The 15,158-nt window shown below is 46.4% G+C and overlaps 1 protein-coding gene across 1 annotated transcript in view; it reads right to left on the minus strand.

Moving 5' to 3' along the window:
* The window catches only part of wizb (WIZ zinc finger b), a 44,310-nt gene that overhangs the window by 11,895 nt on the left and 17,257 nt on the right, over window positions 1-15,158 (minus strand). The window contains 5 exon segments of the mRNA XM_034089002.2: window positions 4,062-4,207; window positions 4,210-4,272; window positions 4,732-5,283; window positions 10,501-11,004; window positions 14,523-14,936. Coding sequence (XP_033944893.2) covers window positions 4,062-4,207; window positions 4,210-4,272; window positions 4,732-5,283; window positions 10,501-11,004; window positions 14,523-14,936 — 1,679 coding nt within the window.

The following is a 15,158-nucleotide window of genomic DNA, read 5'->3' on the forward strand; positions in this document are numbered from 1 at the left end:
AGTAGAGACACTACATACTGATATACACCTGAACACGAGCAGGAGAGGACTCTTTAAAGTAGAGACACTACATACTGATATACACCTGAACATCAGCAGGAGAGGACTCTTTAAAGTAGAGACACTACATACTGATATACACCTGAACATCAGCAGGAGAGGACTCTTTAAAGTAGAGACACTACATACTGATATACACCTGAACATCAGCAGGAGAGGACTCTTTAAAGTAGAGACACTACATACTGATATACACCTGAACATCAGCAGGAGAGGACTCTTTAAAGTAGAGACACTACATACTGATATACACCTGAACACCAGCAGGAGAGGACTCTTTAAAGTAGAGACACTACATACTGATATACACCTGAACACGAGCAGGAGAGGACTCTTTAAAGTAGAGACACTACATACTGATATACACCTGAACACCAGCAGGAGAGGACTCTTTAAAGTAGAGACACTACATACTGATATACACCTGAACACCAGCAGGAGAGGACTCTTTAAAGTAGAGACACTACATACTGATATACACCTGAACACGAGCAGGAGAGGACTCTTTAAAGTAGAGACACTACATACTGATATACACCTGAACACCAGCAGGAGAGGACTCTTTAAAGTAGAGACACTACATACTGATATACACCTGAACACCAGCAGGAGAGGACTCTTTAAAGTAGAGACACTACATACTGATATACACCTGAACACAGCAGGAGAGGACTCTTTAAAGTAGAGACACTACATACTGATATACACCTGAACACCAGCAGGAGAGGACTCTTTAAAGTAGAGACACTACATACTGATATACACCTGAACACCAGCAGGAGAGGACTCTTTAAAGTAGAGACACTACATACTGATATACACCTGAACACAGCAGGAGAGGACTCTTTAAAGTAGAGACACTACATACTGATATACACCTGAACACCAGCAGGAGAGGACTCTTTAAAGTAGAGACACTACATACTGATATACACCTGAACACCAGCAGGAGAGGACTCTTTAAAGTAGAGACACTACATACTGATATACACCTGAACACGAGCAGGAGAGGACTCTTTAAAGTAGAGACACTACATACTGATATACACCTGAACACCAGCAGGAGAGGACTCTTTAAAGTAGAGACACTACATACTGATATACACCTGAACACGAGCAGGAGAGGACTCTTTAAAGTAGAGACACTACATACTGATATACACCTGAACACCAGCAGGAGAGGACTCTTTAAAGTAGAGGCACTACATACTGATATACACCTGAACACCAGCAGGAGAGGACTCTTTAAAGTAGAGACACTACATACTGATATACACCTGAACACGAGCAGGAGAGGACTCTTTAAAGTAGAGACACTCCATACTGATATACACCTGAACACCAGCAGGAGAGGACTCTTTAAAGTAGAGACACTACATACTGATATACACCTGAACACCAGCAGGAGAGGACTCTTTAAAGTAGAGACACTACATACTGATATACACCTGAACACGAGCAGGAGAGGACTCTTTAAAGTAGAGACACTACATACTGATATACACCTGAACACCAGCAGGAGAGGACTCTTTAAAGTAGAGACACTATATACTGATATACACCTGAACATCAGCAGGAGAGGACTCTAGACTCTAGAGGATGCTTTCCAATGTATATTTCTGTTAAAAGCCCTAAAAGCTGCATCTACTATCTATTTGCCTGAACAAGGGTTTATCAAACATGGCTGCAGATTCATTTCTGTCTATCAACGAATCAGTAGTAGAGTACAATTAATGATATACAGTTTGGTTCATGCATTTCTCCCAAATTAAAGAAACCTTGAAACTATGAACGCAGTGACATTTAAAAGACGATCCGCTCGGTATGGTGTGTCACTGCTCAGGGAGACGGTGCGACAGTGACGCATATGCACCAGAAACTAATTCAGGAGAGAGAACAAACGTACGTTTTCTTCCATCAACAGCATGCAATAATTTATCCGAGGATGAAACATAAGCTGCCAGGCTCCCTTGTTTCTATGGAAACTATCAAGTCAATAGCTCAGTTGCTCTGGCACGCGTCCCCACAGTGATTTCTTTTTTTTCTTCTGGGTGTTAAGACACAGTATCTAGAGTAAGGCTCAAAGCTGTTAGACAACATGTCTGCGAAGCGTTCCAGGACACAAAATGTCTGTCGAGCCCCAGCTGAGGACTGTCCCATGTCTGAGCGTGACGTCTACCCAGAGACACTGGCAGGAAAGAGAGCGTGTGGGGAAAGTAGCTCAGTAGGTTAGGATCTGGTGTCGTATAGCTGCGGAGCTTTGTGGGAGGAACGAGTTCTTCTACTCGTAGCTTTTTGCTCTCTGAGGTAAACAGACATTCAGGCCTCGCTGGAGCGACAGGGACACAAGACAAAGCCGAGTAACGCTGGAGGACTTGTGAATAAACACACATGCGCTGACCTGGAAACAAGTCAGCATTCAATGTTTCTTTTTCTTAACATGTTTTTGTTACAGGCCTGAAATAGGGTCTGTGGTTAACACAAGCTGAAGAGATTTCATGTTTTTTCCACGACATGAAAAACGTCCGGAAATACCCCACTGTTAAATTACTGAAGCGTCGCCGCGTCCTGTTCGTAGCCAGTGTCTTAATGAGACTACTTAACGCCTTTAGCTTCTGATGACGTCATGTGACCGTGACGTACAGCAGTTCCTTTATAACCTGATGTTAGATGTGTATGTCTGGAGATTGGATGTACGCTTGAACTGTTATAAAAGTGGTGTTCATATGTGGAGATTATCCTGTTGAACATAAACGTGCATTTTCCACAGATCATCATTTCTGCAATATTCCAAAATGCAACGGAATATTCCCAATGTCTTCTTGGGAGCACTTTGATGCTAAATTCCAGGTTGAAGTACATCAGACATACGTCATCCATGTACCACTTAATTATGTCAAACATTACCTGCCTTTAGCTTAGCGGCGGTGAAGTCATGTGACCGTGATGTAGTTCCTTGATAGCCTAACGTTAGCTTTTTACTTATGGAGATTGCATTTACACTAGGGATGCACGATATTGGGTTTTTGAAACCGATACCGATAACTTCCTGCTTCTCAAGACCGATAACCGATAATAATATAATATATATATTAAATGTACCTGTAATTTTTGCACACCTGGTGGTAAAAAAAGACTAGTAGTGAGCAAAGGACATGAGCATTACTACTATGAACAAAACGAACCCTGGGGTCGTCTCTGGCAAACTTCTTGCCTTTTTCAAAAGCCTCGTTGATAGGTAAAAGCCCCGGTGCCTTTGCAGCTGGCTTTGGATTCGCCGCTAGTTTAGCAGCGCAGGCGTCTTCGTACGCTTTGAACACACCATCGTAGCCATGGCGATGTTTCAGGTGACTGATCAGGTTGGAAGTATTATAGCTCGTTGCCTTCTTCCCTCCTCGTGGAACTTCTGCATCTGTTAATACAAATAGCAAGCGAACTATCTAACTCTGAAACTTTGAAATAGTCCCATACCACCGACGACATGTTTGTTTGCTGTCCTGGCTTCACGGCCGCACGCCATTTACGTCACAGCCAGGCACGAGTTAGGGAGCGCTGGATTGGTGAAGAACTCCCCTCTTCCTAAACCACTAACACCACAGTACTGGCAAAACGGGAGGAGCCGAGGGAAAAACAAGCGCCCCTCATCCCAACCCACCCACACCGCAGTATCTCTTTCTTTTTTTACCCAAAAAATATATTGTATATTATCGGGGCTATTAATACTTTTATCGGGTTTATCGGGATGACTTCATAATTCCTAATATCGGACCGATAATTATCGTGCACCACTAATTTACACGTATACAAGTGGTGTTAATATGTGGAGATAATCCTGCCTAACAACATTTTTGTTGGCCACAAATCTTATTTTCTGCAATAATCCAAAATCCAATGAAAGAACCCTATTGGGTTTCTGTCGAGGGGGCTCTTGCAATGATACCTTTTGGGTCAGCGTCATTCATGGACCACTTAATCAACAACAACAAACCGCCTCTCCTCACCTTCTTGAGCGTGGTGCGGGTGCCCTGCATGTAGCTGCGATGCATCTCCAACACCTTCTGCGGTCGGCTGCGGATCCACGCGCTGAGCGTCTCGATGGGGGATCCGTTCACACACCACTCGGTCACCCCAAACTGCCTCAGGTGGCCCGGGCGTGGCTGGCCAGAGCCTTCCGGTTCTCAAAGTAGAAGCCGCACAGCTCGCAACTGGGATCTGAGAAGCACGGGGTCAATGGAGGACATTTATATCGGGATGTTTCAGTCTTCGTGGGCCCAAGGTCACTAAATGTGGACAACCGGGGCATCGGGATCGAACCATCTTTCCTTCGACTGGTTGGAAACCTTGTTTAAGACGGTTTTGAAATGAGTAAAATGACCCAGAAGAATCTAATTGGGAGGCTATAATAAGAGATGATGATGTTTCCTAGCGGCAAGCTTTTAAGCGACACACCATTCCTTCAATTTAGTTGTATTTAAAATATTGTTCTTAGGAGGTGGGATCATGTATTGCCAGGAAATCTGACTTAAATTGTACGGCATTGAGTCTTTCATTGTACTCAATGAAGTTACAGTCAAAACTAGACAAGTAGAACGTGCATTAGAATTTTCTCCGCACCACGGTTGACCCCCTCGCGATTCGACACAATATAATAAAAACCTCCGTACGACTCACCCTGGTGTCCGTGTTTGTCCGGGGAGGGTTTTCTTTTGTAGGAGAAATCATGCGTCAGAGGAGAGAAAGTCTTTAGTGAATGGGTGGTCTCCACTGATTGGCCCTCCTCAGACAGAGGTCTTTTCCCCAGTGGAGACACCCTGAAGAACTTCCCTGCAGGAGGGGTAGCCGATGCAGACCCCAGACCCTGCTTGTGGAGCCTCGACCCCCCCGACTGCAGCAGACTCAGCGGAGATTTACGGTATTTAGACAACTGGTATCCAGACACGCCCAAACCCTCCGAACTGCCGATGGCGTCCCACAAAGGGCTGCTGGCTCCTGGAGTCGACTCCTTCTTCACCCCCTGGTCCGAGCGAGAGGATGTCCCCCCCCCTCGTTTGTGCATGACCTCCCTCAGGGTGTCGATGGGCGAGCCGTTGACCGACCACTCGGTGATTCCCATCTGACGCAGGTGGGATCGGGCGTGGCTGCTGAGGCCTTTACGGTTCTCAAAGTATTCCCCGCAGAACTCGCAGCGGATGTCCCTCGTAGGCTCCACCTCGTGGGACATGGCTGTGGAAAGAGCAGAGCGAGACTTTCAGTGGACAGAAACGTGGGTACTATCATCTGAATCAGGGTTTCTTCAGAGGTGGAAGAAGTACTCAGATCTTGTACTTGAGTTAAAGTAGAAGTACTCAGATCTCGTACTTGAGTATAAGTAGAAGTACTCAGATCTTGTACTTGAGTTAAAGTAGAAGTACTCCGATCTTGTACTTGAGTAAAAGTAGAAGTACTCAGATCTCGTACTTGAGTAAAAGTAGAAGTACTCAGATCTTGTACTTGAGTAAAAGTAGAAGTACTCAGGTCTCGTACTTGAGTAAAAGTAGAAGTACTCAGATCTTGTACTTGAGTAAAAGTAGAAGTACTCAGATCTTGTACTTGAGTAAAAGTAGAAGTACTCAGATCTTGTACTTGAGTGAAAGTAGAAGTACTCAGATCTCGTACTTGAGTAAAAGTAGAAGTACTCAGATCTTGTGCTTGAGTTAAAGTAGAAGTACTCAGATCTCGTACTTGAGTAAAAGTAGAAGTACTCAGGTCTTGTACTTGAGTAAAAGTAGAAGTACTCAGATCTCGTACTTGAGTAAAAGTAGAAGTACTCAGGTCTTGTACTTGGGTAAAAGTAGAAGTACTCAGATCTTGTACTTGAGTAAAAGTAGAAGCACTCAGATCTTGAGTAAAAGTAGAAGTACTCAGATCTTGTACTTGGGTAAAAGTAGAAATACTCACTTGAGTAAGTAAGTAAGTAAGTAAGTAAGTAAGTAAAACTTTATTTATATAGCACCCATCTCAACACGGATGTACAAAGTGCTTTACAGTACAGCACACAGGACACAATTCACAGTACAACTATAACATGTAGAATACAAGGCATAAAACAGCAGCAGGTAATACATAGGATAAAACACCAATAAAGAAGACAGCCACTAACTCACCTCCTCCTCCGACCCGAAGGCCTGTCGGAAGAGGTGGGTCTTTAACGGCCCCTTAAACATCTCTATTGAGGCCGAGGTTTTTATTATCTGGGGGAGTTTGTTCCAAAGCCTTGGGGCCACCGCCTCAAAGGCACGGGCACCCTAGTCTTTAGCCTGGTTCGGGGCACCCTTAGGAGGCCTTGCTCAGAGGACCTCAGGGCCGGGTTGTGATGTGCGGGTGGTAAAAGTAGAAGTGTCACACTCCTAGGTTTATGTCACGGTTGTAGTGTTGTCTGTCTGGTGATGGGTTTTGTAAGTGGAACACTTCTCATCTTGGGCTATGCGATCTGACTAGAAGGATTCTGGGTTCTACTAGAGCGGATAGACAGGTAAGTAATTAGACCAGAGACCAGGTGGTTTGAATAGAACAGAACATTAAACATAGACAATGAATATTTTCTGCAGTATAATCAGAGGAAAGTATTTCACCTGTCCCTTGTTTTCTGATTTCTGTGACTTAGTACATGGTAAAATAGCCTCTTTTATTTTAGACCGGTCTACTAAGTATTATTTATAGATTTTTCCTATTTTAATCTCTTCAATATCCTGAGTTAACTCTTTTCTTTTCCCTTTTCACAGGTAACATATATCTAATGCAATTGTACCGTCAATGAAATCAAACGACAAATGAAAACCATGGAGCCTCCAAAAGACGTCTAAAAGACGCAAGGTCAGGAAGCCAGCTCGTACTCAGGTACCGGTCCCAGCAGCCATGGTCCCTGCTCCAGAACCGGACCTTACAGCCATGTTTCCGTGCTGGCCCACACAGCCATGGTTCCGTGTTCCGGTTCCTTGCCCAGCAGCCATGGTCCCTGCTCCAGTGCCGGCCCCAGCAGCCATGGTCCCTGCTCCAGAACCGGAACTTACAGCCATGTTTCCGGCTCCAGAACCGGCCCACACAGCCATGATCCAGGCTTCAGTTCCGGTTCCCACAGCCATGTTTCCGGCTCCAGAACCGGCCCATGCAGCCATGGTCCCTGCGCCAGTTCTGGCCCCAGCAGCCATGGTCCCGACTCCAGTTTCGGCTCCAGTACTGGCTCTCCGGCCGACGCCAGCTCCCCGAGTCCTGTCGGCGTACCGGCCGTCTCAAGTCCCCTCTCAAGTCCCCTCTCGAGTTCTCTCTCTAGTCCCCTCTCGAGTTCCCTCTCCAGTCCCCTCTCCCGTCACCTCTCAAGTACCTTCTCGAGTCCCCTCTCAAGTCACCTCTCCAGTTCCCTCTCAAGTCTCCTCTCAAGTCCCCTCTCGAGTTCTCTCTCTCGAGTTCCCTCTCGAGTTCCCTCTCCAGTCTCCTCTCGAGTTCCCTCTCCAGTTCCCTCTCGAGTATCCTCTCGACTCCCCTCTCGAGTTCCCTCTCGAGTCTCCTCTCGAGTTCCCTCTTGAGTCTCCTCTCGAGTTCCCTCTTGAGTCTCCTCTCGAGTTCCCTCTCGAGTATCCTCTCGACTCCCCTCTCAAGTACCTTCTCCAGTCACCTCTCGAGTCTCCGCTCAAATTCCCTCTCGAGATCTCTCTCAAGTCACCTTTCAAGTCACCTCTCGAGTCCCCTCTCAAGTCATCTCTCCAGTCTCCTCTCGAGTTCCCTCTCGAGTCCCCTCTCAAGTTTCCCCTCAGGTCTTCTCTTGAGTTCCCTCTCGAGTCCCCTCTCAAGTTTCCCCTCAGGTCTTCTCTCGAGTCCCCTCTCGAGTCCCCTCTCGAGTCCCCTCTCGAGTCTCCTCTCGAGTCCCCTCTCAAGTCAACTCTCCAGTTTCCTCTCGAGTTCCCTCTCAAGCCCTCTCTCGAGTCCCCACTCAAGCCCCTACTCAAGTGCCGTTGGAGGTTCCACTGGGGGTCCTGCCAACTCCATGTCCTGTCCCGTTGGGGGCCCCGCCGACTACTCTTCTACCGGGGGTCCTGCCAACCCTATGTCCTGTCCCGTTGGGGGTCCCACCGACTACTCTTCTACCGGGGGTCCTGCCAACCCTATGTCCTGTCCCGTTGGGGGTCCCACCGACTACTCTTCTGCCGGGGGTCCTGCCAACCCTATGTCCTGTGCCGTTGGAGGTCCCACCGACTACTCTCCTGCCGGGGGTCCTGCCAATCCTATGTCCTGTTCCTCTGGGGGTCCGGCCGACAACTCTTCTGCAGGGGGTCCTGCCAACTCCTGGTCCTCTTCCATGGGGGATCCTGCCGAAGCCTGTCCCACTGGCTCCGGTTCCTGTTCGGCCGACACCGGGTTCTGCCCGGCCTCCGGAGCTGTCTGGTCTTCGCCCTCGAGCCCGGCCCCCTGAGAGCCGTGGTCTTTGCTCTCGAGCCCGGCCCCTGAGTGCCGTGGTCTTCGCCCTCGAGCCCGGCCCCTGAGTGCCGTGGTCTTCGCCCTCGAGCCCGGCCCCTGAGTGCCGTGGTCTTCGCCCTCGGGCCCGGCCCCCTGACTCTTCCTGCCGCTGCCTTCGCCCTCATGCTCGGCCCCCTGAGTTCGCCCGCTGTGGCCTTCGCCCCTCCTTGGTCTCTGCCTTGCCCCCGGGCCGTCCGCCCTCCACCCGTCCTCCAGACCCCCTCCACCCACCCTTTCTTGGCCCTAGTTATGTGTCCCTCCTCCGGTCCCCCTCCACCCACCCTGCTGGACTTTTTTTTTTGGGACGTCTGGGATCCGTCCCTTGGGGGGGGGGTTCTGTCACACTCCTAGGTTTAGGTCACGGTTTTAGTGTTGTCTGTCTGGTTATGGGTTTTGTAAGTCTGTTCATTTGGTGTTTTGTCTTCCTCCTTGTGTTTTGTCTGGTCCTCCTCCCTGTCGTTAGTTTCCCTGGTGTCTCATTGTGTTCATTACATTATATTACATTGCATTTAGCTGACGCTTTTATCCAAAGCGACTTACAATAAGTACATTCGACCAGGAAGACACAACCTTGAGGAAAACAGAATCATATAAGAACATCAGGTTTCAAAGAGCCAATCGTTTCAAGTGCTACTCAACTGGCTTTAGAGGAGCCAGTCCTTTATTAGTATATAAGTGCTCTGTTAGCAGTTCTTTGTTAGTCATTCTATCGCTCGAAGTGGAGTCGTGTTCACCTGTTGCCCTTGTGTTTCTCCCTCCCCTGCCCAGCTGTGTCTTGTCCTGTGATTACCCTTCTGTGTATTTAGTCTAGTCTTCCCCTGTGTTCCATGTCGGTCCATTGTTTCCCCTCCATGTTTCCACGGTCTGTGTTCCTCGTGCTGCTCGTTTGTTTTTGGATACTGCCTTTTTGCCACAGCTTTTATGATTTACTAAAGCTCGCTTTTTGTTAAATTCTGCATTTGGGTCCTACCTTTTCCACGCATCCTGACAAAGTACTCAGATCTTGTTCTGAGAAAGTAGAAGTACTCAGATCTTGTTCTTGAGTAAAAGTAGAAGTACTCAGATCTTGTTCTTGAGTAAAGTAGAAGTACCAGAGTGTAGGAATACTCTGTCACAGTAAAAGTCCTGCATTCAAAATGTTCCTCAAGTGAAAGTAGAAAGTATTCTCATCTAAATATAGTGAAAGACAGTGAAAGTAGTCGTTGTGCAGATTGGTCCATTTCAGAATAATATATATGATGTGTTTTATAATGATTGATCATGAAAGTGTTCTCAAAGCTGGTGAAGGTGCAGCTAGTCTGAAGTACTTTGTAGACTGCAGGGTAGCTGGTGAAGGTGCAGCTAGTCTGAAGTACTTTGTAGACTGCAGGGGAGCTGGTGGATTTACTCCAGGTGGAACTAAAGTCTGATTCAAGTGTTAATAATTGTGGCAGGAAGCTAGCTTGGGGAGCTCTCAGATACCTTTCTGGTTGTTCTTTGTTTACTCAGGCGAACAACATAGTCTGTGTTCTAGTTTTGAAGAGGACGTTTAAGCTTGCTGGGGACCACAGCACTGCTGGGTGGCTTGTCCCCACACACCGCTCACCAATGGCTAATTATTTGCAGCAACAACATAGCAATTCTTTGGACCTATTAAGTTTAACTGGCCAATTTCCCACATCACACCTGGCGATCTCTCACAGCACAGTGGTTGAAAATCACTGATACAATACAGCTTTATTTATAGAGCACTTTAAAACCTCCAGACCAAAGTGCTGTACAGTCAAATAAACACACAACACATTAAACAAATCACCCAGCTCAGCTCTCACACCTTAAACAAGTACAAGCAAAACCAATAGACGATTTAAAAGCAATAAAAGCAACAATCTACAAGATGTCAATACGCTAAGGAGAACAGGTGGGTTTTCAGAAGTGATCTAAATGACATGAACATGATATATATATTACCCAGGTTGAGGGGGAACACGCTGTCGGAGCTGCTCCAGCTGCAGTTCAGAGCGTCACCAGAGAATCCTGACGTCCTTCCAACAGATCCAGGAGCTGTGACCTCCATCTGCACCGGCTCGGGCTTCAGGTTCAGGATCAGCCCGCTCGAAGAAGAGGTGGGGGGAGTGGAGCTGGATTTAGACTGAAGAGGACTGGCAGGGCGGGCGAAGGCGAAGGGCAGACGGCTGAGGAGGGAGGAGGAAGGAGACGAGGAGGAGGTGGGCAAGGGGGAACGAGGGGGTCCCGGGGAGGAGTGAGGGGGACTTTTGAGAGGTTTCAGAGGAAGAGCACAAGGCAGGCCTCGTCTCGTGATGACTTCCCTCAGGGTGTCGATGGGCGAGCCGTTGACCGACCACTCGGTGATTCCCATCTGACGCAGGTGGGATCGGGCGTGGCTGCTGAGGCCTTTACGGTTCTCAAAGTATTCCCCGCAGAACTCACAGCCTATTTCCTTCAGAGGTTCGCCTAGAGGATTAGAGATGAGAAATGGGTTCAACAGAGAAAGCAAACAGCAGAGATGGCAAAGTACACACATCCTTTACTCAAGTAGAAGTACAGATACTCGTGTTTAAAAATACTCTGGTGAAAGTAGAAGTACTGACTAAACTTCTTTACTCAAGTCAAGGTAAAGAGGCTTTGAAGTGTACTTCAGTAAAAAGTACCCATAGCTAGCAGCTGCTTTAAAGAGTACCTGACCTCCCTTTATATTAATAGAACAATAATGTCATTGTTAGCTAATGAATGTTTCCATGCTGAACAACGGCAACATGACAACGTTTCCATCGGTCCCTCTTCTTTAGAGAAGACCAGGAAGTGATGGATACACGGATCGTGTTCCAACCAATAGGCACGCAGTGACTCTAAAGAATAATGATCACGCACCAAACACACATTCAGACTAAAGGAACCAGCTGTTTGGAACATGAGAGAAGTAGAAAGTACAGGTATTTGAGTTCAACATGTGAGAAGTAGAAAGTACAGGTATTTGAGTTCAACATGAGAGAAGTAGAAAGTACAGGTATTTGAGTTCAACATGTGAGAAGTAGAAAGTACAGGTATTTGAGTTCAACATGTAAGAAGTAGAAAGTACAGGTATTTGAGTTCAACATGTAAGAAGTAGAAAGTACAGGTATTTGTGTTCAACATGTAAGAAGTAGAAAGTACAGGTATTTGTGTTCAACATGTAAGAAGTCAAAGTAAAAAGTTGTCAGTAAAATAAGTAGTGGAGTAAAGTACTGATACCAGAAAAATGTACTTATGTACAGAAACAAAGTATTTGTACTCCACTACTTCCCACCTCAACAGTGTCATAATCTTGGTTTCATTTTCTTAACACACTCTCTTTCTTCTTGCACTATTGTATCTGTTTTATTTGTTCCATGTCCTCTATATATGTTGCACTGTTGGAGGTGCAACATATATAGAGGACATAGAACAGATAAAATAGGTTGCACTGTGATCTAAGTTTTTCATTGACATGTCTACACTGTAGAAAATGAACACATGACAATAAAGCCTTGAAATCTTTATATTGAAATCTTGAAATCTTTGTGTCGTGTCTGGTTTCAAGGTTTGAGCAGGCGGTGGACCCAAACACGGAAACCAAAGGAAAGAAGGTATAAATAACCGAAAGCAAGCTTTACAAAACCCATAACAAAAAGCTGGTAACCACAAAACTGAGGAAGCAGGAAATCAAAACAAAGGAAAAGCAGACAAAACTAAAGTAGTAGCAAATCCACAGGGGAACATGAGGAATAATCAGGGGATGACTAAAGACAGACTGATCACATCAGGTAACAAAGACGGGAAACACTAACAACAGACTGAGAGAGAAACTGGCTCACATCAACAACACACAGCTGGAGAATGTAGGCAACAACACTAGTGCTGTGTCTCAATTGGGTTACTTCAGACTGCTTTGCGTGCACTGTGGATCCATTTAATCCGTGTAGTGTTGTCTTAAATCAAACACCGAAAGTGACAATAGCCAACTAGCTACACGGCTAACAGCTAGCTACACGGCTAACAGCTAGCTACACGGCTAACAGCTAGCTACACGGCTAACAGCTAGCTACACGGCTAACAGCTAGCTACACGGCTAACAGCTAGCTACACGGCTAACAGCTAGCTACATTATTGTTTGCAGTAGAAAATCATTAGATGGTTGAATTAACCCAATAAATTGTATGGTGGCTTATTTTCCCAGCAGTATACCGGTGTAACGGAGTTAAAAATGTGTATAAATAATTAATTTATAAATTACAATTTTGTGTGTTAAACCGGCTATTTAAGTTTATGAAAATGATGTATGTTGTTAAGTGTCAATTTGGGTATATTATTAACCCGTTTTTGTTAAGTTTCCACCATAAGAAATTATATTTTTGAGTGATATTTACGGTGTGGTTTTGGCGGGAAATAGACGCGATCTGAGTCATTTTCTTTGTTTACATGTCGACACTTTCGCGGATGTAAAGAGAATATTGGTTTTGTTCTCAGGTATGTTTGTATTTTGTGTGGTTACTTAAAAATAAGATTTTCTTGGTCATTTAATAATTTCTCATTGTAGATATAAGCTAGTATGTATAAATAAATACTAGTCATACTGAAGTGAGCACTGCTGAGGATGTGCGACGCGGATGTAAAGAGAATATTGTTTATGTTCTCAGAATAAATGCCAGAAAAGACACCCCGATGCTTCGCTGTCGTCTCCTGATCGATAACAGGTCGCTTACGGCTGTGACCCGTTACACCAGGATGATTAATAAATATTGAAAGAAAACCACGTATATAATTGTAATGTTCACTGAAGCAACAACAATGGCGGCTGGTACTCAGACTTCCACTACGTAGAAAATATCTTTGAGTGCTTTTCGATTAACCCAGCTTCCCCAAATGTCTTTCTTTTTGGTGTCTATATACGCCGGGATCCGGAGTCATGGATGGTCCTGCGGTCCTGTGTCCTGGATCGCGAGCACGTCTGTCCGTCCTGGGAGAGGGATCCCTCCTCTGCTGCTCTCCCTGAGGTTTCTCCCATGTTCCCTTTAAACTGGGGGTTTTCTCCGGAAGTTTTTCCTTGTACGATGTGAGGGTCTAAGGACAGAGGGTCTAAGGACAGAGGGTCTAAGGACAGAGGGTCTGAGGACAGAGGGTCTAAGGACAGAGGGTCTGAGGACAGAGGGTCTAAGGACAGAGGGTCTAAGGACAGAGGGTGTCGTATTGTCATACTGATATTCTGTACACACTGTGAAGTCCACTGAGACAAATGTAACATGTGTGATATTGGGCTGTATAAATAAACATTGATTGATTGATTGATCTTGCCCGTTGAGAGGGCACCATCCGGGTACTCGTAGTGCATGTTGCCCTACTTCACATTGGGCCACACTTATGCAATAAAAATACCAAATGTAAGTACAGAAGTACGCCAATTGAGACACAGTAAAGAGCAGCAGGGTAATTACACAAAGGTGGATACAATCAGGGCGGGGCATACAATCACAAAAAGGCGGGAAAACACAAAGACTAGAAGTGAAATCAGACACAAGAAGAGAGCTTTAACAAAACACAACAAAAACAATTAAAGGTCGTGATCAACAGATTCGGACTCGTGAAGCCCACTGGATGTTAAGTGTTGTCCCATAAATCCAGTAGACATGACACAAGGGTGCTTTTACTAATAAAACAAGATCATGACGGATAATTCTGACATGTAAAGCCCACTTTTGTTTCCACTTGTCCCGTATCTCCTGTGAAACAACACTCACTGGGCGGCAGGATGTAAGATGTACAGAAGTACGCCAACTGAGACACAGCAAAGGGCTGCAGGGTGATCACACAGAGGTGGATGGAATCAGGGCACACACAGAAGGGAAACCAGAAATGACCCAAGAAGAGTGTTTTTACAGAAAGCGAAATCGTTACGGATCAAATTGGAACGTGTGAAGCCCACTTTAAGTCCCACAACTACTGTAAACAACACTCACTGTGCGGCAGGGCCATGAGCTCCCCGCTGCTCAGGCGGAAGACCCTCATGGAGGAGGACTTGTTGCGCTTGGCAGGTGGGCCGTGTAACGATGAGGTAGCTTTGGACGTGGCCCCCCCCCGAGCCGTGGTCACCTTGTAGAGGAGGGACGAAGAGGAGGAGGAAGAGGAGGAGAGGCTCAGCAGGGAGGCGGACCGCGGACCATCGTCCAGGTGCATGGCCCCGGCTTTGTGCTTGAAGTCGTCCGTGTCGATGAGCCGGTGCAGCAGGTCGATGGGAGAGCCCTTGGATTCGGAGTACTCCACGCCGAAGTGCCGCAGGTGGGCTCGGGCGTGGCTGGACAAACCTTTCCGAGTCTCAAACCAGGCGCCGCACAGGTGGCACACGATGTCCTTGTTGGGGTCCACCTCCAGCGCTGAACAGGAAGAAGATGAGTTAGATCAGGGGTTCTCAAACTGTTCAGCCCGCGACCCCCGAGCTTAAGGTATTTATGAACATGTATCCATGCTGAAAGTAGATTTAGATGTGTTAGAAGTTAGATGGAGATTATCTATTATCTGATGAAGCCTTGCATGCAGTCTGTTGGTGATCAGAGGCTGTCGTTGGGGGGCTGCTTAAACGTTTTTTAATGTTTGTG

The sequence above is a fragment of the Pseudochaenichthys georgianus genome, chromosome 8 (assembly GCF_902827115.2).
Source record: "Pseudochaenichthys georgianus chromosome 8, fPseGeo1.2, whole genome shotgun sequence".
NCBI lineage: Eukaryota > Metazoa > Chordata > Actinopteri > Perciformes > Channichthyidae > Pseudochaenichthys > Pseudochaenichthys georgianus.